This window comes from Alligator sinensis, unplaced genomic scaffold (assembly GCF_000455745.1).
Source record: "Alligator sinensis unplaced genomic scaffold, ASM45574v1 scaffold1072_2, whole genome shotgun sequence".
Taxonomy (NCBI): domain Eukaryota; kingdom Metazoa; phylum Chordata; order Crocodylia; family Alligatoridae; genus Alligator; species Alligator sinensis.
In genome coordinates, this window is record NW_005842278.1 from 43,352 (window position 1) to 70,340 (window position 26,989).

The 26,989-nt window shown below is 38.4% G+C and overlaps 1 protein-coding gene across 4 annotated transcripts in view; it reads left to right on the top strand.

The window, feature by feature from the left end:
* FAR1 (fatty acyl-CoA reductase 1) overlaps positions 1 to 26,989 on the top strand; it is a 36,011-nt gene that overhangs the window by 5,120 nt on the left and 3,902 nt on the right. Inside the window, exons 3-10 of one of the 4 annotated variants that reach the window (XM_006027943.3) lie at positions 1,693 to 1,872; positions 8,424 to 8,601; positions 9,903 to 9,947; positions 10,051 to 10,178; positions 10,928 to 10,995; positions 12,676 to 12,847; positions 22,659 to 22,788; positions 25,433 to 25,560. In XM_006027943.3, coding sequence (XP_006028005.1) covers positions 1,693 to 1,872; positions 8,424 to 8,601; positions 9,903 to 9,947; positions 10,051 to 10,178; positions 10,928 to 10,995; positions 12,676 to 12,847; positions 22,659 to 22,788; positions 25,433 to 25,560 — 1,029 coding nt within the window. Of the gene's footprint in view, positions 1 to 1,692; positions 1,873 to 8,423; positions 8,602 to 9,902; positions 9,948 to 10,050; positions 10,179 to 10,927; positions 10,996 to 12,675; positions 12,848 to 13,169; positions 13,342 to 22,658; positions 22,789 to 25,432; positions 25,561 to 26,989 lie in introns of all 4 variants that reach the window. The other 3 variants (XM_025209273.1, XM_006027944.3, XM_025209274.1) reach the window with 3 other exon arrangements.

Genomic DNA, 26,989 nt, shown 5'->3' on the forward strand with positions numbered 1-26,989 from the left:
TCCCCCTCTTCCCCCTCATCATTTTGCACTAATCTTGTTTGCAGGGTCAGTCTGTAATTGGGCCCCCTGCAGTCTTGACCTTGTATTTTTCTTGCAAGTACAAAAGTTAAATATTTTTTTGGATATATTTAACCTTTTGGTCCTTTCTTTGGTTACTTGAAGCTCCTGAAGCTGTTGTAAGGGCAACAGTATTTCCAGGTTTCAGATTGTAATTGCCATATGTACCCAAATCCAAGATGACTTTTTTTTTTTTTTAAATTTTAAGTTGCCTGCCCAGTAACTAAATTCTATACATGAAAAATTTATAACCACTTACATTTATTTGGTGGGGTGTTGTCTTAAATTTTCCCTGCCCCTCCACCTCCCCTGTGGAGGGGAGGGAGGGGGAAGGACTCTTCTCATGGCTCCGGCTCCAGACCTGCTCTGGCTTGGGGTATGGAGCATGTGGACATACCATCTCCTGCCCACCCATACAATAGTAGCGGTGGCTCTAACCCTGGCTCCAGGTCTGGGGCCAGAGCTATTGCCATTTGTGCCCTGTCTTGAGTGGGTCTGGAGCCAGAGCTCCTGGGGGGTGGGCAAAGGCAGCAGCTTCAGTTCAGACTGTCCCCCAAACTCACACCACAGTTTATTGGTGCTGCAGCAGCTGACTGCCTCACAGCTTGTACTGAATCCAAGACGAGGAGCTTTTTCCTTTAACTTGAAACCTCAGGTTGTGGAAAATTTTAACTTGGAGTGAGATTCTGATAACTTTTACTCTCCTGTGTTCCATTTCTTAGTGGGACTACTTTCTAAAGTGGATGAGCCTTGCAGAAAAGGGCACAGATGAGTACCAGTGCAGCACACTTCTGTTCCGGGTAGGGGAAGCAAGGACATGACTAAGTCCCATAGGGAGTCCTGAATTTAAAAACAAAACAAAAAAAAAACTGACTTGGATTCTCTGTCTTGCCAGCCTCTCTCCAGCACCTAAGGGTTTTGAATAATTTGTACAAATTGTTTAGCTATTAATGAAAAGCAGGGACAAATTTCTATTTAGGCATCCTATTTCAGAACTATTTTCCAGTTCTCACATTAGAAGCTACTGTTCATGCATTCAGCCTTTTCTGCTATAAGATTTTCCTTGCTCCTTCAGACTTTTAAGTTCTCTTAAGTAGTATAATATCAAGAAACAACTGACACCTAAATCCAGTTTCTGTTTTTAGAGCTCTCCTATCAATGTATTGATAAGAACTGATCTCTTGTGTGGCTTGGGCTGACCACCTGAAGTGGGAAGGCCTATAAGTAATCTCTGGCTAAAATGTTACATCAGATACTTTGAGGTCACACAGGAAAAAGAGCACAAGGTGTTCTGTAAAGTATATTTGACTACTTTGGTATGATTATAAGGATGAAACTACATGGTAACTAGTCTGTCTTCTATTCCTACATTTTTATACAAATGGAATAAAGTTGTTATGGAGGAGTTAAGCTGAGTATTGACTAGCTTCCAGACAGACCGTGGAATACTTTTCTAAGGAAAGTTTTGGAAGCTTGGGACATCTAAAAATAGGACAAGCTGTTGGAAAATGTTGCTGTAATTCCTTCTTGGTGGAGATATGAATGTGTCCAAACTGAACTCCTCACATCAGCTTACTGTTCTGGCAAGCTCACTGTTGCTTACCTAGTTTTTTCTTTTTTTTTTTCCCCTGACAGAGATTCTGTTAAATTAAATGTAATTGGAACACAACAGCTCATCCACCTGGCTCAGCAAATGAAGAAGCTAGAAGTATTCATGCATTTTTCAACTGCATATGCATATTGCAATCAAAAGCATATTGAAGAAATCGTCTATCCACCTCCAGTTGACCCCAAGAAACTGATAGATTCTTTAGAGTATGTAACTTTTTTTTTTTCTGGTATTTCACTAATCCACACCCACATTCTATACTTGCAAAGACAATACATGCTCTGTTTCTTCTTTAGACTATTTGCTAATCTTTGCTACACAACTTTGTCATCTTATTCCCTCCTATTTAAACAGTGGTGAAACTGTATAGAAAAATGTGACAGTTAGTCAACCTAATTCTACTTCTGACTAATGGTGGTGTTTCTGGACCTATAATACTAAAGGTCTTCCTAATCTTTTGGTAACTCTTTGAACTACCCCTCATTTTTAAGAACAGTCTGTACCCTGCGCACTATTCTGTGCTGCTTTCTTGATTTAAAAATTTAACTGAATGGTTATTTGCAGGACGGGACAATAAGTAGCTGATATTTTGGCTGTTGAATGAGAGCACATTTGCTAGTATGAAGTGACATTAATAAGTAAATCATTTGGTAAAGAGTTGAGGTAAGAATCATCTTGTTGGCTGTTTTACATTTAAAGAAAAGTGTTAGTCTCCTGTCTTTGACAAAGATGCATTAAACTCATTGTAACTAAAGACATGGAAGCAAAATACCCTCAAACATGGTAAGATGCAGAGAAGCCCTATGATGCAGTAGTCTTGTACTAGCTTATTTTACAAATGTATTAAATTGATTTAATTTACTCAAATTTGTTTTCTTAGTGGTTGCATAGGAAAGAGGGTTTTATTTATTTATTTATTTATTTATTTATTTATTTTTAGAATGACTTGAGACCATGGAAACTTAGACTTCATCTATACTTTTTAAAGTTGTCCCTACCCCTGTCTGGCTGTTCTTATTTAAAAGAAAATAAGAGAGAGAACTTGGAAAATTTTAACTTGGACTTAACAACTGAGTCCAACTGTAAGTCCGTGTTTTTAAAAAAAAAAAAAACAAAAACAACAACAAAAAAAAACTTTTTGCTGCCTGCTAGTCTTGGAATGCTCAAAATTTTGTGGATTTTGGCTGCAGCAAGACTAGTTGCAGATTTTGGTGCAGGGAATCTTACTCTTTGCATTGGAACCCTTGGGTGTCAGTAACTTAATTCCATTGGTCTCTGTCTGTCTGGTTCCCTTGAAACATCCAGAGCTGACCAGCTTTAGATTCCTCTCCTGATTTGTGAAAATAATATGCTTCCTGCCCAACTGCTGTCTCTCTTTGCTGATTTTAAAATTGAATTTACCCTTCATTTTATTTCCAATCTGATCTAAAATGCTGTGGGATTAGGGAGAATAAGGAAGACTTGCAAGAGGCTTTGCTTTTCCTGATGGATATTAACAGTACAGGAGCTGAAATTGGCCAGCACCTTTTTAAGATGCTCGTGGGCTCATTTGGTCAACAATTCCCAAAGATAACAGCGAATTGGTGGGAAGCTTTGTAGGTGGAGTTGGCATGCCAATCGAAATATGAAGTTATCAGCAGGGATCCTGGTTTTCCCTGATGATGATTAAAAAAAAAAAACCCAAAAAAAACCAACCCCCCCCCCAAATTTTTGGGTTAAAAAGTAACCCAAAATCCACCCCCCCAATGTTGCTTTTTCTAACCCCAAAATTGAGGATCTTTTTTTTTTTAAATTGGAGAAAACCAGGATCCCTGGTTATCAGACTACCTTCAAGTAAGGGAACAATGGGTTTGATACCTTCATAAAATACCTTTTGTAAAAGCTTCATAAAAGAAACAGACTGACCAGTCTTTTAAGGATAGTAATCAAAGGCACATCATACAGGTGAAATAACTTAAAGTTTTCATGAAGTTATTCAATTGCTAAAATTATTAAAAAAATTAGAGGAAATGAGTCTCTCCATGCATTTTCACTGTTTTCCCTAGGCAACAAGTTATAAAACCTTCAAGTTGACAATATAATTTTAGACACTTGGATACTGCAACTGCCATTAAAACTAGGAAATGTTTTTCTTGGGGGTGGATTTAAAGTGTCATCTGTTGCTTTCCTGAAGTATTCCCACAAGGGGAACAATATGTGAAAACAAGACTGATCCATATACATGGCATAACATAACTGAAAGATTACAAAAAGTTTCTAGTTTGTAGAAGGGGTGTCTACAATAATTCAATTTAAAAAAAAAAAAAAAAGCTATCAGTATTGTCTTTTTTTTTTTTAAGGTGATCCTACTCTGCTCTCATTCCTGGCTTAATTACCAAAACCTTACAGTGAGATGTTTGGGGAGGTGTATGGTTAACCTGCATAAACAATTTCTAAAAGACTGTCACTATTGCTTCTATAAGCAACTATTGCAAATACTATAATGTAGATTGTATTTTAACAGAAGGGCATCTGCTATTTTGCTTTAACTTTGAAGGAACAGGAAACAGTTTCAATTAACTAGGAATTCCCATATCTGAAGGTATTAATGAACATTATAGTTAAGTGGGCTAGTCCATATCTTGTTTTAAACATTAAAGGTCATGGGATCAGAGCTCAGATATTCATGAGGTTAAATGAAGAAATAAGACTCTAGCTTCTGTTGTCAACTTGATCCAGGCTTCTAATTACCTGGACAACAAAAGTTTAGGAACTTGCTGAGGAAAGCTGTTTGCATACAGTGTTAGGACTTCCAGCTGACTTTAGATTGCCCTACATTATTAACCGTCTCTCTGGTAGCTTAATCATGAAGATAGAAATTTTATCCTCATTTGACCCCAGAAAAGAAACCTAAACTAAAACTTACAGATGCCTATTTTTTTTATGCAGGGAAACTGGTGCTAATAGTTGATCCTAATTTCAGTTATTGGGTATCAGTTCTGTAGGAATCTTCATACAGAAGATCTAATACTACATGGTGTAGGGTGGTGGGGAGAAGGAGATGCATTTTATTTTATTTTTTTAAAAACAAGAGGGCAGTCTATTCTGTTTGTAGGAAGAAAGTCATAGTTAAAACAAAGCTTACTTCCCCCTCCTCTTTCCCCTGACTGGGTGTAATGATGTTGCAAAACCTGTATAACACCATTTTTGTTGTTGTTTTTTTTTTATAAGCCCAGTCACAAAAGTAATATTCAGTTCCTGCTATAAACTACTCCTTTGCTATTTTGTGCCTGCTTCAGTTATATCATGGGGTGGGGGGGTATGATCACTAAAGAATTGAAGACCTACCAATTCAGAATAGTACTGCCAAGTAGCAGCATGTTCCTGCTTAGCCTATTTCTTGATGTGGGGATAGGAGAGAAAATGGAAGAATGCTGAGCAAGTAAAACCTGCCATTCTGGTTTCATACATACCCCTAGAGCTGAACATAACTGGTAGGCTTAATGATAGCATTTCCCTTTCCTTCCACCCCAGGCCTTATTCACCCTTTTCAACTGTTCATGCTGCTGCATAATTTTATTTTACAGTCCAAGCATAATGCTTTTCTGTGGGGTTTCCAAAGTGTCACTTCCTAGTTTACAACACAAATGACTCTTAATTGAAAGGTTATTATGCAGCAGTGGTAAATGAATTCAGTGTAACAGGTAAGTGGAGGAGCTGGACCACGTGCAGAGTAGTCTCCATGTTTTGATTCTGTAGTGAATAAACAACCCTTCTGAGTGTGTGAAAATACTACAGAATGCATTACTCTACAATGCACTGCAATACTGCTCCTCCCTTCCTGCCCCTCCCCCAGTAGCAAAGGGGAACTTGGGACAACATGGGGAAGCCAAGTTACAAGAACTCTGTATCTTAAATCTTCATTCAGAAGTCCCTTGTAAAACATTCCTTGATGCTGCATTTACTTACCTTCAAAGAATTAACAAGCGAGTGTCATGCTAGTGGCAATGACTTAGTGTTAAGTGCTTGGGTGTGCACAAGTAAAGGATGTTCTGCAAGTGCATCATCAAAATGAATGGGTTCTTATGGGGTTGCTGTTTTACATTGCAGATTTATTCTAAGTAGAAGAAGAATTCTACTTATTGGATCCTTTGGAAGATATAATGCTGCTGCTATGTCTGTAGCTGTAAAAGGAAGCTGTTCCTTAGACTGGTATTCTGATTTTTAGAGAAAAATACCTCCCCACTTTTGTCTAGGAAATAAAGCAACTTGGCATCCTCTGACAATTTAGGTACTGTGATATGTAAATAGAAAACTCTTCTTTAGGAAAGTGAATGGAAATTGCTTTTCTGATTTCTGAGAAATCTTAATGTTAATATGCATAGTACAATATAAAAGGCAATGCATCTGACTTTTTCTCCTTAGATGTAGTATGTGTGCCACACAGTATTTTTGGAAACCTACCAGGACCAGAAATAGTCCAGTCACTTCATTTTAAATGCCATGTTCCTAGTTTTGTACTTAATGTCTTGACAAGAAATATCTCTTGATCAAGTAATTGGCATGAGTATCGCATTCTTTTGTGAGGTGGTTTCTTTTGTTACCCTTCTTGAATAATATCTGGAATGATCTCAGACTTTATTTGTTCTGCATAGTTCAGTACAATAATGTACATGTACTTAGGTTTGTCCAAATCGGGCTAGAGAATAACATTCTTTCTGTATTTGGCAAATAGATTAAGATGTTTTGTTAGTGTAAACATCTATGGGAGACTTATGGGAACTAATAAATTAGATTGTGGGTTTTTTGATGGGTGTCTTTTTGTTTGTTTTACAGTTTCGTATCCATAAATCAGTTTTTTGCCTATTGTTTTAGCATTGCTGGTAGTATAGGTTTCTGATTGTGGCAGACCTGCTGTCACATGAAGGTTATCTGGAGGACTGCCTGCAGAACCCCTCAAATACCAAACTAGTGCAGAGGATCTCCAGCAAAGGGGAAAAAGCACTGGAGGTCAAGAATAGGAGCAAAATAAGATCACCGAGTGGTAATGCAACCCCCCCTATGCTCGTGCTCTTTCCAGTTTTGCTTTCATGACTAGGTATAGTAGTGTGTAGCTGTGGTAGAACATTTTTGAAGTTACACCACCACAAATTCTTACCTTGGATACACTTTTTAGCATAACCCAAACAATGTATCTTAAAGCAAAATTCATACAGTTGATTTTTCTCTTCAATTTTGTACAAGTGCAGTTAATATACATTGGTTTACTACCAGTCCCAGGCAGAAGTTACATTTATGCCACGATTAACACATTAATTGTACTATAAATAGCAACATGGATCATATTCAGCCAATTTGTAGGTTTGTCATTTTATGGTGCCACATTATATGTGGAACATCTTTTAAATTGGAATGTTATATGCTTCTCATTCTGATTCTTGGTGTTGGGAGAAGAGCAGCTGGGTAGGAGATCCTGGGCTATGCTCTTCCCCATACTAACAATCCTTGTTGACAGTGTAGCTGGGGCTGCCCAAGCGCTGCATGATAGGAATCTGAGCTTCCCCCTCTGCAGGTTCAAAGCTGTGTGCCAATAGCCCCAGATGGGAGACTACCAATGAGTCACCACTGCAAGTACCAGTTGAGGGGAGTCAGTTGGCTTGTCCTGCCCAGCAAGTTCAAAGCTGTGGACCCAGCAGCTCTGGATTGCAATCCATGTGCACTGGCATTTTGAAAGAAAGCTATTGGGATTGGATCCCTGATACTCAAAACTGCATTTCCTGCCACACACATGTAGAATGGCAAGATGCATTGGTTTTGCAATTGGGATCAGACTTCATTGTGCCATTAAACTTGAAATCTTCAAAGTAATTGAAATACATTGTATATGTATAGTGTTTGATACTGTAATTATATAACTTTTTAAAAAAGCCCTTAATGCTACCTCTTGTTTCTAGACTTAGGAGTATTATAGCTGTTTACAGCTGTTAGGTTTCTGAAACAGACATCAGTCTTCTTTCATTTCACTTCCTCTGCCTACCCTCTACCCATCCCTTCAGTTTTGGACAGTTATAACAGTTCTAATCTAGAAACCAATGTAATATTAAGGACTAAATTCTGATCCTACTGAATGCAGTTGTTCTTGTGTGTGGTGTTTTTTATGGCATCAGTGTTTGGTCCTAGCATAAAAGAAATCTTTTCTTTTCTTTTAAGTCAAATCTTTGGAAATTGAATTGGTTATGGAGCTGAGTATGAGGTAAATTTTATTTGCAGAAGTCTACTATTGTGCAAGCTACATGTAGGTGAATGTTTTCAACTTTGATGTGCATACTGGCCTCTGTGGCCTCCCTTGGCCTCCTTTTTGTGAGGTGTAGTGTACTTCACTGGGAGCTGTGGCTAGCGTTGCAGGGGAAAAAGGTGTTAGAGTTCTTAAAATTAATTCACTTCCTGTTAGAACATATGAGTGATTACAAAGCTTTGAAATGCTTCAAAGCTTCATAAGCTAACTTGAAATACTACAGCAGAATCCATTGCTTTACTTTATGCTATATCTATAAGCTTACAAATCTTTTAGCAGGAAACGTAAAACTGAAATTTTAACGCTATTGTTGGTGGCTTGAAAGACATTTGACTTGATCATAAATGCTTCCTCTCCTCCCCCCACAACTTTGTTTCTAATTTGTTTGCTTTCCTTCAGACATAAACGCACCTCTTCTAGTGAAGCGTGCAATAATTAAATCCTTTTTTGTCGTCTTTGTTTGTTTGTTTGTTTTTGTTTTAGGTGGATGGATGATGGTCTAGTAAATGATATTACCCCAAAACTGATAGGCAGCAGGCCTAATACTTACACATATACAAAAGCCTTAGCAGAATATGTGATGCAGCAAGAAGGTTCAAAACTGAACATAGCCATCATAAGGCCATCCATTGTTGGTGCCAGCTGGAAGGAGCCTTTTCCTGTAAGTCACTTTGTCTCCCACTGAATAACTTCATCTGTTTCTTAACCTGTAAAGTGAATGCATCCTGGTTCATTGCAAGGACTTTAGGTCAGAAGTCTAAACTGCAGTTTAATCACTTTTGAATACCAACCTATATTATCAAACCACTTTTTTTTATTTAGTTTCTGGTTTTTGTGTACTTGAAAGTTTACTTTTTTTTTTTTTTAAATGAACTTTAAAGATTAAATTACTTCTAACCTTGGGGCAGTATGGGCCTAACAAATGCACATACACATTTGGGGGGGGCAGGGGTTATCTGCTTCCTGCCCCAGTTTATTTTCTCTTCCCTTTCAAGCTGCTCTACCTTGTGCTAGTTGCCAGTATCTTTAAGTGGTCATAATGAAAAATGGAGGCTGCCTACCAACATTCCTTCCCCGCCCCCCCCGCGCAAAAAAAACCAAACAAACAAAAAAACCCCTCCAAAAACTTGCAGTATTGTATCCTTAGTAAAGAGGGGGAAGGAGTTCCTACGCCTGGTTATGTATTATTTGAAGCATCCTGCCAACATTGTATGGTCCTCCTGTGAATGACATTAAGGCAGCTTTCATAACAGAAATGAATCTTCCAAGATTTTAGTTCCCTAAATTCAGTGTTTGCAAATCCACGTGTTAAATGTTAAAGGAGAAAGCAAGAATCCTCCTCATGAAAACCATCAAAATCTAGTAAGTGACCACAGAACTGCTTGATGGCTATTTTAGGATGATTGCTTTGGTGGTTCAAGTTTAAAAAACAAAACAAAAAAACCCCCATTTTTTTTTTTTTAACAGCTGTTAGTAAGAAACTTCCTCTTACACTGTAAATATCCTTTATAAAGTTCTTAGCAAACTAATACAACAACAGAAAATCAGTTTGAGTAAGTAATGAAATTGCAGCAGCCTCTCTTCTGAGGCTATTAGTTAACAGCCAAGTAAGAAACTTTGTTACTAGTGTTCCAGTAAGGAAGACTCTTTTTTTTTTTTTTTTTTTTTTAAGGCATTTTCTGAAGTTAATGTGTGAGAAGCCGAATATGAGAAGTAATATGCTATAAGTTTTGTTCTTATATTTTATGCATAAATAGAAGTAGTTAGCTGTGCTAGTCTGAAAACAGGGCAGGGTGGTCCATGAACCATTTAATTTTTCAGGTGCCACCTTTTCTCTACCTTCTGCCTTTTACCTTTTACAGCTTTAAGAAGCTCGTACTTGGTCGGTTTGTTTCAGAAATATTTTTATAAACAGTTGAACTCTGTACACTTTGACTGAATCTTTTTTCTTTTTCACAATAGGGGTGGATCGACAACTTTAACGGACCTAGTGGTATTTTTATTGCTGTAAGTAAATATTTTTAGTACCGTTATGGATATTGCTTTTGTCTTTGAAAGCCAACAAAGTCTGGAATGTTTTATTGGTGGGCCTTCTGTTTTGTTCTTTAAGGCAGGAAAAGGAATTCTTCGAACAATGAGAGCTTCCAACAGTGCAGTGGCAGATCTTGTTCCAGTAGATGTAGTTGTCAATACAACACTGGCTGCAGCCTGGTATTCTGGCATAAATAGGTATAACAGGTGACAGTGCAAACTAATTCATTTGGCATGTGGTGGTGTGATCTGTTGTTGTATCTAACCTCTTTTTTTAATTGCTAATCTGTGTCTTGCTATTCCCATAATATAAAAGAATTTAAGATTTACCATACTAACTTTCAAGCTTGTAATTTATAATAGCAAGCATCTGATACTGAAGAGGAAGATATCACCTCTCAGTAGTGCTTTTCATGTATACCACAGCACCATTGGCTAAACAGTAGAAATGCCTTCTTGCTTCCAGTGTTTTGTTTGTTTGTTTGTTTGTTAAAACACTTCTTATACCTACAACCGGAGTATTCCTTCTGAGAGGAAAGAATCAGTACATTTTTCTGTTAAAGAAAAATGCTGGGAACGTGTAGGCCAGTGCTGTGGCATCATGAGATCCATTAGAAGGGTGCCACGAGGTGTGAGATAAGCACAGGCTCAGGCTTGTCCCTGCCTGGCCAATCTTCCACCCTCGATGCTAAGCCCCTCTGCAAGAAATTAAGCATTGAAGTTGGATGCCATTCACTTTACAAACCTTGAGTCCATTGAGGGGTACCTGGGGTCTAAAAAGGTTGTGAACTACTGATGTAGGTGCACACAGTTCTAATAAATGGGTTATCCTCCACTGTCCCCAGCTTCATAATTGGAGAGGGTAAGAGGGATTTGGATAAATGTGGGCTTTTTAACAATTACCTAAAATTCTATTTAGCTTTTAATTTGCTCAATTTCTTTTTAATCTTTTTCAGACCAAGAAACGTCCTGGTGTACAACTGTACAACAGGTGGAACCAATCCTTTCCATTGGGGTGAAGTTGGTATGTTGCCTCTTTTTTTTTTTTTTCTGTATGTCCTCCAACTCTTTAATAGAAGGCAAATTTCTGAGGCTGTAGCAACTAATCGATAGCCAGAAGGCCCTTCTAAGTGCTTTTAGTAGAAATTTGCTGTAACTTTGTATTGAGACCAGTATTTGTAAATTAATATTTTTTTTTTTTTTAAATCCAATAAATTGGATATACAGCAGCCATACCTCTCATCTTTGCAATGTGGTACACCATTTTTTCTTTCTCTGTTCAGTTTTTCTTCCTATATTCTGTTTTGCCACTTTCTGCCCTCACATAGTATGAGTTTTGCTCTTCTCCCAACTGCTACCACAACCTAATCTGCCAGCTACAGGTTGGTAGAATGGAGAGTAAGTCACTGAGCAGAGGGAATATCAGAAACCTGGTAATACTAGAGCAGTATTTCCAAATTACTGAGTTTTTAGTGGTAACCTTGTTAGAAGCATCTAGGAGATATAGCCCAAAAGAGACTTTTTGTGCATGTAGCACACTTGAGAGGTATGATAGCAGCCTTTTACTTCATAGAGTTGCATCAGATGAATAAAAATGAATGTTGTCCAGCACTGGTTTCCCTTAAATAGTTACATAATATAAAATGTGTGCAAGAAAAATCATCTTCCAAGAATGTGGCCAGCTACTTTCAACTTCTTAATATAATTCTAAATTCAGAAGACTGGCTCTTAATAATTATTGCGCATGTACCATAAATTACTCTTAAAATTTAATGTTTTCATTTTCAGTGAGATTATTTAACACTTAAGCAGCTGTCAACTTTTAGGGAATATTCAGAGGAGTGTCTTTTTATTAGATTTGGATATTTCATTTTATGAGCCTGGCCTATGTTTAGATTAAAAGCGAACAATCTTCTTGTTACTAAGACTTTCCTAGCTTTACTCAGTTTCTTGCATTGCATTGCAGCTTTACTGCAGTTTCTTTTAACTGCAGACAAACTGATTGGAAAAGTACTGTATTTTTGGTTTTTAATTAAATCCCAGTGTAGTTAATGGTTAGAATAGTGTTGTTTTTTGTTTTTTGTTTTTTTTTTGTGTTTTTTTCCTCCCAGAAACTAGTCTGAAAAATACAGGAAGTGACTAGAATGGTAAGATAGATTTGTGTGTAACTATTTAATGGTACCAACCTGCACTTTTTTTTCTTTCACCTAAAAATCCCATTTACCTCTGAATATTTTTGGTTGTGCAAGAAATGTGTAATAGTGGCTAAGTAGCTTTTAAAAATGTTTCTAGAGGTAGTGAATAATTTGTCATCTGAATTGCAGATCAGATCCTGAGAAATATCTATGATTTAAAAAAAAAAGTTTGCAAAAAAACATAGGATATTTGCTACTTTGAAAAAACAATCAAAGGGGTTTGTTAGAAGACTTTCTTAAATGAGAGGAACAGAAAGAGAGAAGCTATAGTGAAGTACAAAACTAAAGTCAAAATTATGAAGTCAGTCTTGATGCATTTAATTGCTGTCAGACTGTCACTTTAAAAGTTCAACAGTTGTAACTTTTCTGTTGTAGGTGATTTAGAAACATCTGGGAGGTCTTTTATTTTGAGTAAAATTCGGGAGTAAATATTGTACATAATAACTTTGAAAACCACTTAAATTTTACATGGTTATTATCAAAGCTGTTACGCAACTTTTTTTTCTCAGAATACCATGTAATTTCTACTTTCAAGAGGAATCCTCTCGAACAGGCCTTCAGACGGCCCAATGTAAATCTAACCTCCAATCACCTCTTATATCATTACTGGATTGCTGTAAGCCATAAGGCCCCAGCATTCCTGTATGATATCTACCTCAGGATTACTGGAAGAAGCCCAAGGTAATGGTGACTAGCTCTGTCTTGTCTGTTCCTCCAACTTTTTTTTTTTTTTTTTGTCTTAAACTCACCATGCTTACAAAAGTGCATATTGAATGTTGAATTTTTCAGATTATGCTTACACTTGTGGTTGAATCCTCTTTCTGAAAGAGAAGAAATACTTGCATTCAGGCTTTTTCCACTAACAAGGATGACTATTTTTGGATAACTTTCGTTCAGAGTATTAATTGATGTCAGGACAAATTTTAAAATTCAAGACCTAAGTACAAGCGCTTTCTTGAATAATAGAAATTCAAAATATGTTTGATCCTTATTTTTCCTACAGAACACTATCTAAATTTGAGTTTCAAGATGAATCCTTTAGAACAAACAGTAAGGCATCCCCATTTCAAAGTATACTCCAACTCCCTTTTGCTTCAGTTCTGGAGAACAGTTGGCCATATACTGCCTGCATTATTGAGTGATGTTGTTCTCAGGTTGACAGGTCAGAAGCCATGGTAAGAAGGACCATTTTGCTGCTAAGGTGGTGGAAGATTGTGGATTAAGGCAATGGCATGAGCTTTCTCTTAGATTTGCAGACTACAAGCAATAACAATCAAGTGGCTGGGTGTTTCAGAGGAGTTAACGTTTGGCTGGGGAAAAGTTGATTCTTGATCTGTGCTTCAGGCCAGTAATCCTTGTCTTTCTCTATGCTCTATGAGATGTCCAGCTCCAAGATTGTTGTTATTATAAACTGAAAATGAATGGCAGGGGAAATGGGGGGGTTTTCTTTCTTTCTTTTTTTTTAATTAAATGATGAAATTTTATTTGGTACGTACAGGGCATTTTCAGAATTTTTTTTATCTAGCCACTCCATTCAGTTTATAATAGACAAGTTCTTGTCTAGCTAACACTTTTTTTTTCTTCTTCTTGAAGTGGGAAAATGATATGGTTTTAACTAAACAAACATAGCTATATCACAGTTAAGTAGTAATATGATCTTGTTTTGCTCCCCCCACTACTTTAAATGTTTTAAATAGTGTAATCCTTGATGTTTCTCTGTGTTTTTGACACAGTGTTCAATAACATCTTGAAAACCTACTTCGCTTCCACGTTTAGAAACTTGATATAACACGTATAGTAAATAACCACTAGTTTTTGGGTTTTTTTTGTTGTTGTCCCAGACTTTAGAGCAAACATATGGGAGGTTTTTGTTTTGTGTGTGTGTGTTTGTTTAAAAAAAAAAAAAAAAAAAAAAAAAAAAAGATTCATTGTCGGCATGCTTTAAAATGATTCCAGTAGGAAAAGGTAATCCTCAAAACATCTCTTGGGTTCCAAACTTGTTTGATCTTGGAGCTGTCCTGGTAAAAATGTAGAAGAACGCACATATGCTCATATTGGCATTCAAACACATCTTCGATTTATAAGCTCTTTTGGGGTAAGAAGCATTCAATTTGTACAGTGCCTAATGCAATTAAGGCCTGCGTGTAGGTACTATTGCAGCATAAACCATGAATGGTGTCTTCCAGTAGCAATAGCTACATACAAGACTGAGTCTATTTAAATGCTAGTCTGTCTTGGTTTGGGGTGGGGGAGGGAGAATGATCAGTAAATGACTGCCACAAGCATGACTGGATTTCAGAAGTCATTGAAATAATTGCTGTTTCCTATTTGACTAGTTCTAGTAGGAGTAATGAGAAATATCTTATTCAGTCCCTATCATTGGATTTCTACCTCAGGTGACCCAGAGAGAAGGGGTACAAAACCCTCTTTGCTAGGTTTTTATTTTATTTGGATATATTGGAAAGGTTAGACCTAGTTCTGTCTTGCTGAAGTACTTATTTTAATCCCAAAGATGTGAATTGGGGTTTTTAAAAGTCTTGTTACAAATGGTGAGGTACTAAATTTACATAAGATCTCCTCTTCCAGTTCATAGAACTTTGGCATAAAGGCTCCTACGGATGACTGCTTTAAAACAGCAGCAATGGGCAAGTAGTGAGTGAGTTTCCCAATGTATGCAAGATTTAGTCTGGAAAGCAGGTGGAGTAGATATCAACAGAGCTGCATGAAACTAAATTGAGAGAAACGGTTGTTTAGGCTGTTTAAAAACTTTTAAGTAACTCAAATGGCTGGGCACACTGTGGAAGACTCTTTTATGAAAGATGAAAAAGATGCCTCTTTAGCACTGGAATCTTTTCAATAACTAATAGTAGATGAGAAGAGATGTTCTTACTTCAACTAACCATTTTACTTGAACTTTACTGAAAACCACTGTCTGTTTGTTAGCAGCGATGACTCAGTTTGCCCATGTAGACAGGATACAATGTGAAGGAAAAAATGGTCCTGGTAAGACAATGGCCTTAGACTTTCAGGTTTTGTTTTTTTTGTTTTTTGTTTTTTAATTTTCTATTCAGAGGAATAGCAATATATAACACTGGGTGTTACATTTTATTAAATGTTATTACAGTTTAATTATACACTGTATGGGCCAGATCTTTAAAGTTACCAAAGGAGCAGAAAGGAACTCATGCAAGGGCAAAGTACATTTGGAAGGCAGCTTAACTAGATCACCTGAAGACTTCTTTGGCTTGAAGTTCACTGTTGTAGTTGGGTGCTACTCTTGGTCCTGTGGCTAGGGGGCATGGCCAAGGAACAGTAACCAAAAGCTTCAGCTACTAGGTAGCAGAATTTCTGTCCTGGGGCCTCAAACTAGATTAAATCGAGTTTGGATTCCTCATGCTTATGCTGTTCTGAGTGCAGAGGCCCTGTTGCTAGAATGGGGCTCTTGATTACCTGCTCTTTCTTATGACCAAAAAAAAGAAAATGTTCAACATATTGAATCATAGTGAGATACTTCTGTAAAACTGCAATATATGGCTACAGCAAAAATCACTGGGCAAAATCAACCGTGAAACTGACGACATCGGCTCCACAGTAATGGCTTATCACTCTTCCATATACCATTTCTTTATTGAATCTTGAAGCCATAACGTGCTGAATGCCACCTTTCCTGCGGGGGTGGGTGGGCCCCCTGGTAACTTCTTTGCTCGTTGCTTTATAATGTGGAAAAAAATGACATCCTATAAATGACAAATCAACTGACTTGTCTTATAAAATAAAATACTGGAGCAAGTGTTCTATTGCCATAGTAAAAGAAAGACCTGAATGGAAGTGGGGGGGACAGACCTGGTTGGAGTTGCTTCTGCAGTAGTGGCACTTGTCTTTCTACACTGAACCATAATAACAGGATCTTTCTGTTTTTGTGGTGTTCTCTTCAAGAATTTTTTTCAGGCACACTCCTATTGCTCTGTTGGTCCTGTTTTAGGGCTTATATCGTTTCAAAGAATTGAGAGAGAGCATGCATTAATCATATCAGCAGTTCAAATATTTACTATTTTAATTCCAGTAGTGTCTTTTTCCCCCCCTCAATTTCTATACCTGAAGGACTTTTAGGAAAAGGGGCACACTATAAAATTATCATGTTTTAGCATGTTATATACAAACTTAAGGAAGGCAAAGGAAAACTTGATGAATACAACCCTCTACTCCAGGTTTTTTTTGTGTTTGACTAATATGTACTGTAGGACTCTAATGTTATCTATAGGAGTTGATTAATAATAGTGTTGTATAAATAGTAATAGTCAGCAGTGCTAATAGCACATTTGTAGCTTTAGCAAGTGTTATGCCTTGAGAGACCTAACCACTTGCATCACTGTATCACAATGCAGCTGTTTACTACTTAAAACTTTGTGCGAGGCGCCATACAAATCTAGCAGTGGAGCTATGGTGTCTTTTGTATAACCATTTACAAATAAACAAACAGTATTTTAGCCCTCTTTATCTGACCTGTTCAAGTACTTTCAAACACTAATCCATTATAACTTTTTTTTTTTTTTTTTTAAACTTGGTGAGAAACTGAATGTGTAACATAGAGCCCTAGTCAGGAATTTGGCAATCTAGCCAAGTGTAGGAAATTGTTACTTAAGATGTGTAACCAGTAATAAATAAGAATATCATTTGTATGATCTTAAATTGCAAACTCTTCAGTGCTTAGTATAAAGTGCTCTTCATGCAGTGCTAAGACTGAATGAGTGAAGATTACACCTACTGAACAAATGTAGGTATGTTTTTTCCTAGTAATAACAATTTTCCCTTTCAAGCATAATGCTCTGAGAACTGTAGAGCATTCTGAAGAATTCAAGCTGGTATATAAATATTATATACTTCCATTCAGATTTACAGTATCTAAAAGCTGATTGGATGCTATTTAAAAAAAAAAGAATATTGTGGTCATTTCAGCTTGTTTTCCTTCTGCTATGGGAAGATATCAGAAGACTATCCAACTAATCATTCAAACAGGGAATAAAATATGATCATCAGTTGGTGGTACAATACAGCTCTGGTAAACGTTGTTGTATAAGTAATTTGAAGAAGACGCTGTTTGCTGAGGTCAAGGGCTAGGTACATCATCCAAAAAGCCTGAAGCTGAATCGATTCAGTCTTTGCAGATTAGTCTAAACTGCGCAAATTAAATTGAAACAGGAGTGAACAGACACTTACCTTTGATTCAGTAACTAGTTAGGTGTCTGCAGTGGCTCAGGCCAGAAGCCAGGGAGCTAGAGCACAGCTCTCTGGCTATTTGTTCTTCTTTCTGCTGCCCCTGGTTTTTTTTTTTTTAAACGGGATTTGCAGTCCAGAATCACAGTAGCAAGACTCTCTACAGGATTGGTCATCATTTCTTCTTCCTGCTTCCAGGTGCCTTTGGGACTTGTAGTCCAGTTGCATCCAGCAGTAAGTTTCGAGCAGGGGAAGGGGTGTTTAACCCCTTTCCCTGGTCCCAGACCCCAGTTAGGGTTTGCTTGGAGGGGGCAGTCCCCCCTGTACCCTGGGCTGTATCCCTAGCTAGGCTTGCCCTCCAGCCCCCTTGTCAGTCATCCCTCACTGCTCCAGCTAGGGAGCAGAGAGCACAGCAAAGCCCAGGGCTGGAAAGTATGATGGGGGACTGATTTAACTTGAACCAGGAAGGGGTCTGGGACAGAAGTTTTATAGATTGGTTTGACCCAGATCAGTTCAGTCTGATACTACATTCAGTCAGGTTTATCTCAAACCACTTTCAGCCATTTTGAAACTGGTTTATGTGCACTGATCTTAAGTTCTGTTACAAGTTTAAACCAGTTTCTGATCACTTAAGCCCATTTGTGTGTAACTTCTGTCTCTAGCCTAGGAGGCTATGACTGCCACTGACTATTTTAGCCTGTATGCAAGCGGATAAATGGCAGAATAAGGTTTCACACTTGCTTCTCCTTTTTGCCCCTCCAGAACTAGAATCCATAGCATATTAAAGTTTACAAGTAACATTACAGTAATATTCCAGGTATTTGAATTGCGCTGTGTGCTTCGCAAAGACCCTACCAGTGTCTTGCTGTAATGCAATAGCAAGAAGCTTTGTAAACTAAGAATTTAGCAGCAAAGCAGTCTGTGGATTTAAAGTTTTGCTTGAGGTCCCTTCTGTTCCTGCTGTTTCTTGGAGTTATAGAAGTTTCGTGTTATTACAAATGTTTAACTTTATTTGTACTCCCTTGTTCCATCATTCCATGCTTACATGCAAAACTGAAGTTTTCATTACCTTTCTCATGCAATAAGAGGAATAATAAAAGTTTTATTCCAAAGCTTGCACATCCACAGAACAGTGGCTTACTGGAGAACCTGGCCTTTATTTGAAAGCAGAATTATTCTTAGTTTGGCTGCATTTCAGAAAGGTGTTTTGCACATAGTGCTTAAAGGCAAACAAATAACTTGGCTTGAGTGAAACTCAGACACCTTTGTAATTATCTTATTCCATATGTCTAAATTTTCTTAACAAACTTTTTTGGTTTAAAACCCTTGTTCATGTTCAATGTGCGTCTCATGGGCTAATAGCATTGGCTATATATATCTACATAACTTCAGTTAGAATTCTGCATGTTCTCCAATTATGCCTCTGAAAATGACTGACATTTAGATTTTACAGTGAAGAAAAATATTTTGAAAACCTCTGACTCTTTTATGGTTACTAGCAGAAAGTGTGCTACAGTAGTAACAAATTTTAGATGGCTGACTTTATTTGTTTGTGGTGATGTTTTACTACTTGCAAGGATACTTATTAAGCATATGTTATTATATTATTATATGTTATGATATTAAGCAATCTAAAATATATACTCCCTTAAAAAAAAAAAAACCCCAAAAAACAGAACCCCAAAACTTCAGGATCAGGTCTATAAATAGTTAAACTCCTGTCCTTCTGTTAGTTGTCTGAATTTCAACTTCCAGATAGGATAACCACTGAAGCTGTAGTGGAACATATACAAGTCTTGCTTGTTGGGGCTGGATGAATGCCCCCTTAGTGACACTGTCTGCTGACATCTTGGTGGGTAGTAAGGAGGGTGTCTTCTACTTTGGTTCATGCAGCAAAGATAAGGAACCTAGTCATTTTCTGTTTAGTAGGTCTTAGCCCCTTAGTTTAGCCTAGTTCTGGCTTTATCTGGCCCCACCCCCCCCCCCCCCAAAAAAAAAAAAAATAAAAAAAAATACAGTATTCCATTTGCAGCCTTCAGGGTCACTGGCTAGCACTGAATTGAAGAGGAACATTTAATCGCATTCTGTTTGCTCACTTGTCTATCTGCAACCGAATAGCCATGCATATTATTTAATGTTTTGGAGATGTTTGTACATGTTTAGGCTAGGCTTTTCTGCCTAGAACTCATCTGCTCTGGCAGCTGATATGGAGAGCATACAAATAGGAACTAAAATTTTGAAACATTTTGTACCAGTCCATCAAGCTGCAGTATCATCTTTTAAAACGGTGTTCAGCACCAAAGCTCTCTATTTTTAAATGGGCAAGGCCTGAGCCCCAGCCTCCAAGTCAGTACCACCTTCAGTGCTGATTATTAAAGAAAATAGAACTCTTACACAGATATTACATAGGCTTTTCTGGTCAGTTTTTTAACCATGCCTTTACAATCTCACAAATGGCTTCCAGATCACATCAGTATCTCCTATAGTTGCTTTTGGTTCACCATGATGAAGTAGTAGTAACTTATTGGTCACTGCCTCTGCCTCAGGGTGAAATATTTTGGTGCCATTCACATACCAGGGCTATATAAAATTAAGAACTTGAGTGCTTCTAGGAAAGCTTGCCAACACTAGGCCAGGATAGTGTTCTAAGCTCTCATGGCTCAAACAGAGCCTGTGCTGTGATTCATTTTGTATGCCTTTGGCACTGCTGAAGCTGGAATATTGAATCTTTGGTTTGCTGCTATTGGCCTTAGACTTCATCTTTGTGCACAACCTTTCCCAGTGTTTCCCAACCTCTTTTTGCCCGACAGCACACTTGCCAAATAAAAAAGCACCGCAGCACAATGGGGCTTTAGGGGGTGGGGGGCGCACAGCCAGCTGGACACTGACTGGGAGGGGTGACATGGCCAGCTGAACGACATTTTGGGCTGGAGCCACAGCCCCTGCCTGGCTAGAGCCACTCCCCATCTGTCTGTCCACAGCAGCAAGCGGGCTGGGGGCGTGGCTCGAGCCCAAAATGCCGCGGCACACCTGGACATGTCTGACGGCACACCAGTGTGTTGCGGCATGCCAGTTTGGAATTGCTGATCCATCCCCCACTGTCAACTGGGAAGCGGGCAGGACAGGAACTCCCTTTGCCTTGGTTCACCTTTGTCTATCTAAAGAGATTTTAGAGCCATCAAATACTTCTTTTCAGAGTACTGCTCAATTTTTGGATTTCAGACGATTCATGGCCCTGACCCCACTGACTCTGCTTCTTGCACCAAAACTTCCACTTTTTTTCCCACTGGTTGTAGTACTGCGTAATCAACAGCTCTCTCAAACATCAGCCCTGTTGTTTTATCTATGAGTTAAATTACTACTAGTCCCGCAATTGCAACTTCCAGATTTGGATGAGAGATCTGAGTGGACTCGGTTCTGTGAGTAGGACATCTGTGTTGATCTTTTGAGGGCTTCCCCACCAGATGAACTCCACTAGTTTTAAGAAAAACTAACCAAGATGGTATGCAGAGTAATTGCACACTGCTAAGGCTCTTGGAACCTATTTTTTTAAAGCTTATCACATTTTCCCTTGCTAGTAGTTTTTAGCAGGGGTAGCCAGATGCATTAAGCTCTAATGCACGCTTTTTTAAAATTTTTTTTCCCCCCTGTTTCTTTTGGTATTCAAAATCTTACTATAGACTTGTCTATTGTGGACTGTGAATTTACAGCTACTAGCAAGGGAAAATGTGATAAGCTTTACACTTGTGTAAATTCACAGTCCACAATAGATATGACTATAGCACTATTGCGTAAATTCACAGGGGTCTCAAAGAAGAAAGGTCACTTACCTGGAACTGCTCTTTGAGAATCTGCTCTTTATATTCACATTCCTTCCTACCTGTTAGACCTTTTGTCTGCCTGGTTTGGGATTCTGTGCTTCAGGAGATGGAAGTGAAGTAAATAACACTGAGACGTCAGCTTCTTAAATCACTAGGGAGCATTCATGCATTGCTAATGACCCAGCTTTGGTCGAATTTCCAGGATTCTGCCATAGCCCACCTACAGGTATTTAATTGTAGAGGCAACTTTTACAAGAACAACAGTTAACGGTGAATGTAGTTGTTTATTATGAACTACCATGCGGTTATGGAGCAAATCTTACTTTCCAAAATCCATTTCATATTGGTGCTGGGATTTTTTTGTTTTCCCCTTTGTCCCCTGCTTATGTCAATTGGTGCCTTCAGTTGTAAGGATTGGATTGGAAGTACTTCTGTACAAGTCTGCAAGACTGGGAAAGAAAATACTTCTTTCAAGGACTAGCATTAAGTTGACTTACTAGCCTTGGCATTGTAATAATAGGCAATTCTCTCCTCTCAGAATGGGTAATGTCCCTAACATAAAAACAAAGTCAGTTTAAGTACAGCTCAGTATTTCTGCTCATCAAAAGTAGATTTCCTGAAACTGATCCTTATAACAGAATCCACTGAATTTCTAGTTGGGCAGGTTGCTTAACTTGAACAATAAAGGACGATAGACTGTTTCTGCATACTCTAGGTATCATCCTCTGGAATGGCTGCTTTGTATTGCCAGCTCAGAGATGAGTACCTCGCAGTGCAAAAGGGATCTACTGTGGCCTGGATAGATATCTAATCACTTCTTCACCCTGGTACCTGCATAGCAGGAACAAGGGGTATAGCCTGGCTGTGCCTCTTGGGATGTCAATCTTCAGCCATATTTTTTTGGCTTCTTAAAGTTGTTTCCAGCCATGGTAGGGTGCTTCTATTTGGTACAAAGGAACTGACCCTGTACAGAGCTGGTACTAGGATGAAGGGAGTGCAGTTATGAGTTTCCAGTTTACTTAACGTTCCATTACAAGTGCAGTTTCCCCAACAATTTCTACTCTCTACATTAGTTGCATCATAAGATTTGGTTTAGAGTACTGTTTCACCAGCTAAGCTATTATAGTTGAGAATCCATATTCAGTCTCTTTGTAGAGCCATCTTATTCTAAACACCCTGGATAAGGTACAGATACTAGATTAACATATTAGGTCACTGAACCCAAATTTTCTGGTTGTAACTGCTGGTGAAGAATCTAGTGTAATTATCCAACTTATTTTTTAATAACAATATAAACAGTATGCAGAAATATGATCTATTAAAATATGCTTTGTGCACTGGGCAAGTGGGAATACACAGTATTTAATGCATAGTTTTGGGGGGAAATGATGATTGGGGATGTTGATTTGAATCAAACTGACATTTGTAATCTGTAAATCCCCTTGCTTGGACTACAGGATGATGAAAGCAATAACTCGTCTTCACAAGGCATTGATGTTTTTAGAGTACTTTACAAGCAATTCGTGGACCTGGAGCACTGACAATATGACTATGCTAATGAACCAGCTAAGCCCTGAAGACAAAAAGGCAAGTAATGTTTGTATAACATGAGTTTGAGGACTTTGTTTGAAGAGTCCATGAGAATCTAATGGAATAGCCCATCTTAAATGAACTCCTATTGGAAAGTGTTTTTAAAGGTAATGCCATTCGGTCATCCAAAGGGGCAGCGGGTTGAATCAAATGAACAAAAAGGTGTGCAGCGTATCAGAACTATCATGGTTTTGTCTCTACTACAAGTAAGACGATAGTGTTTTTACAGACTGCTGTAGGTATGGAAGGCTATAGTAGAAAAGTTTGTTTTGTTTTTTTAATAATGATCCATTTAGGAAATACTGTAACTCTTCCATGCCCTTTAGCCTAGCAATTTGCATGGTCTCAAGCTTTTTTAAAAATGTTTTCAGGAAATTGATCTGTAGGCAAAGCTTAAAACATTGTAATTCTGCTAATAGAGGCTTAATAAAGTTTGGACTAGGCAGACCACGCAAACAAAATACATAAATGTGAAACTAAGAACTGTGTCCCTACATATTCTGTCCACAGGAAAACTCTACTCCTTTTTGTTTAATCTTTTAACTTGGGGGGAGTGGGGGAGGGTGAAGAACATGTCATGCTGGCCAATAGAATATTGAGAGGATGAATGAAACCAAACTAAAGTGGGCACAGACTTGTGGAAGTACTTTCATTGATAAATATTTGTTCTGGCCTGGAGGTTCTAGCTGTTGTACTTCTAGTTCAGGGTGGCTGGGTGGGGAATGGTGAACTTTCTGTTCTGTCCCTTTGGTTGTGGGGTGTGTGCTTGTGCATGCAACAATAGATGAATATTGAGATGCAGAATGTAAGGCCCCCTTCAGACATTAAATGTCATAAACTTCATCACAGATCCCCAAAATGGCATGTTCTGTGATGCTTTTGTGGTACATTAGGATATACAACTTTGGAGATCTATTATTAACACTTGTGATGGTGTCTGCCATGGCATGCAGCTGGCTGCATCTGCTCCCTCAGGTGGGGAGAGCAGTGGATCAGTGACCTTTCATTATAGAATAACTTGCCTGAAAGTAAACTGTGGGATACTTGCCTTTTTAATCTTCAAGAAACAGTGTATGGAGAGGGCCTAAATTAAGTAAACCTGTTGGAAGAGAAACCAATAGCAAGTACAGAACTTGGAAACAGTCGCACTATACATACATTATAATATTATTGCATATAAAATCCTGAAGAATATAGCGTTAATATTTTAAAAGTTAAATGTAACCCAGAACTATTAAGAAACAAACCAATCAAATCTTGGTTCTGGAATTCAGTCTCCAAAATCCTAACTTAAGAACTTGCATGTTACACTTCATTGATCAAACACAGCAGCCAGTTGATGTTCATGTTCTTTAAACTTTAATTCCAGGTAGTCTTCCTAAAATATGAACTTCTGCTGCTTTCCTGTTCTGACATTTCAAGGCTATGCAGTTCTGCTGCTTTCCTGTTCTGACATTTCAAGGAAATGGTGTGTTCTTTAGACTATTGTAGTGCCTCCCAAATAGCTTCTGCTATCAAGATGATTCTTAGAAGAAGATGTGCATAAAGAAATCTCATAGCTTGAAATAATTGTTAAATAGTCCAAGCTTGATCTTAATTTTTCTGCTTTAACAGCTTAATTTCTGTGAACTTCCAGTCAATATTGGTGTGAAAGGCTTGATTTCTACATGGTTTGTTTGCATATGCATGCATTTATATGGGTATCATGACATGTATATTAAATGTTAACTTGCTTGGAATGCTGAGCTGTTGGTATCAACTCCTGGGTAAGGGGTACTACGTCCTGTTGCAACTTATTTTTCCCAAATATTTTTTCCAGTGTTCCCTAATGAGCTTGTTTCACATTTGTTTATGCTGTCAACTTGCAAAATAAGCAGCTTAAGAGTCAGCCTACCTTGTTCCAGTTTACAAAGCTGTTTGGCCTTTGACCTTCTTAGGACCTTTAGCTCTTTTTTTTTTTTGTTTTTAATCTGAAATGTGGTATGGGTAAGACTAGGAAAATTGTAATGATCTGTAGGACTTGTCCTGCTTTCCAATGAAAATTTTCTTTTGAGATAAAAGAATCTAGCTATGATGCTAAAAAATGAAGTTCCACTTTTAAAAAAAAATACATATGGAATTTCTTTACCATGAGATAATATACATGGAACGTGGGATTATCTGGATTCAGAGTACACTAAACTGTACCATATTTAGAATTGCATAAGGTAAAATGCTGAAGAGCTATGTGGATTAATTTTCATTATTAACAAGCAACATGACTCATATAAAAGCCCTCAATGTGAAAATAGACTAGAATAAATGCCTAATCATTTAAGTGCCTTGCAGACACTACTGAAGATAAGAAAACATTATTTCTAAAGTAGGGTAATTTACAGATAAAAGATGAACTATTGGGTGATCAGATAACTTGGCAAAGATTACATGTGTACAGACTAAATAGAATCTAGGTCTTTGGATTCCTTTTGTGGCTAAAGTGCCCAGTATAATTATTTAATTTGTTCTCTGATGCATCTGGTATAGTGACACCCAGTCCATGTCATGTCCTTTCTTGAATTATGAGATAAGAAAAATCTACATTAAAGTTCTTGGGAGAGGGGAAGCTAATGGCTAAACTTCCCCCCCTTTTCTTTTTAAACAGACATTTAATTTTGATGTTCGACAGCTACATTGGGCAGAGTACATGGAGAACTACTGTATGGGAACTAAAAAATATGTACTGAATGAGGAAATGTCTGGTCTCCCTGCAGCTAGGAAACACTTGAATAAGTAAGTTCTTAATATATACCTCCTATAAGTATTTCATGTCTTTCTATCTTTGCGTGTCTCAAACTGTTGTTAGAGTAATGGGTATCACGGTTAGACCTTTCACTTTCAGAAAACAGTAGCATTCAAGAGTGCTCTCTTGTATGCCCCCGCTTTGAAGGATAATAGTACTTATTGACTAATCTTTCTGTTGTAGCTCCCTACTCCAATGCAGTATGTCTTGCAACTACAGAAACTGTCTTGTTTGGCATAAGGAATGCTTCAGTTTCTGAGTCGGCTATGTGCCAGAAGAATTTTAATGCTTTTACTCTGGTGTACAGATGTTAGCAGAATTTTAGTGCACCTTGGGATGTTTTTGGTACGATTTCAGTGGATCTCACAGTGCTTTTAAGGTGTACACATTGCTATAAATTAAAGCAGTAATCTGTAGTAAAAAACACAGGGGTATGGGGCAATGTAATCTACAGAATGAAATAGTTCTATTATGGCTGTTGCTTGGGTGTATTTTGATTTGGAATTCATGTCTATAACTGAATTGTACTAGTTATGCTTATTTCAGATTTCTGCTCTGCCAAAAATTCCTTCTACCTAATTTGGTGCCGCTACCTTCAATCCCCACCCAAAAAGATGACCCATTTTGGGAATGCATCATTAAGCTTTTTTTTTAATGCCTTAATCTGCTTAAGTGTTTGTTTGCTTTCCTTTTAAAAAGGAGTGAATCTGAAGTTGAAGTGCACTTCTTGATTTTACTAGAGGTACACGCATGCATTGGTCCATATTGTATTGGTACCGATCAAAGGAAAATTGAGTTAGTCTGCAGTCGGCTTTTTTTGGCTAATGTGGCTGACTTAATGTCGCCATGTTTGTTTGCACTTTTTTGGGGTTTTTTTAAGTGCTGCATGCACGTGGCCAGGAGTGCAGCCCGGCAGCTTGGAAAGTAGTGTCTGGCTGGTAAGCCTGTGGGAGGCGGAGGGCCATGAATGGGAGCAGCTCTAGGCCCCTGCAGGGAGGGAGGGGGCTGGGGCAGGGGCAGGTGTTGCACAGCTGGGGTGAGGTGCAGGACAGATGTGCGGGGAGGCAGTTCCTGCTGCTGTGTGCACTCCCAGGGAGGCATGGGGAGTACATGTCTCCATCTGAGGGCAGGCTGTTGCTATGCGCTTGGGGCCAGAGGCTGTGCCGGGCTTTTCCTGATGAAGGGTGGCTAGGCCCAGGCTATGCTCAGGGCAGGTGGTAGTGCAGGAAGGGGGACTACAACTAATTTTGGGGTGGCTGTGGGCCCCTGTAACTCCCCACTTCCAGCACTGCAGCCTGCCCTCCCCCCATGCATAGATGTGGGGGAGCACATGCCCCCCATGCCTCTCCTGGGGTGCACAGTGGCAGAAGTGCCCTTCCCTGCACTCCCCACATGAGCCACAGCTCATTGCCCTGCCCT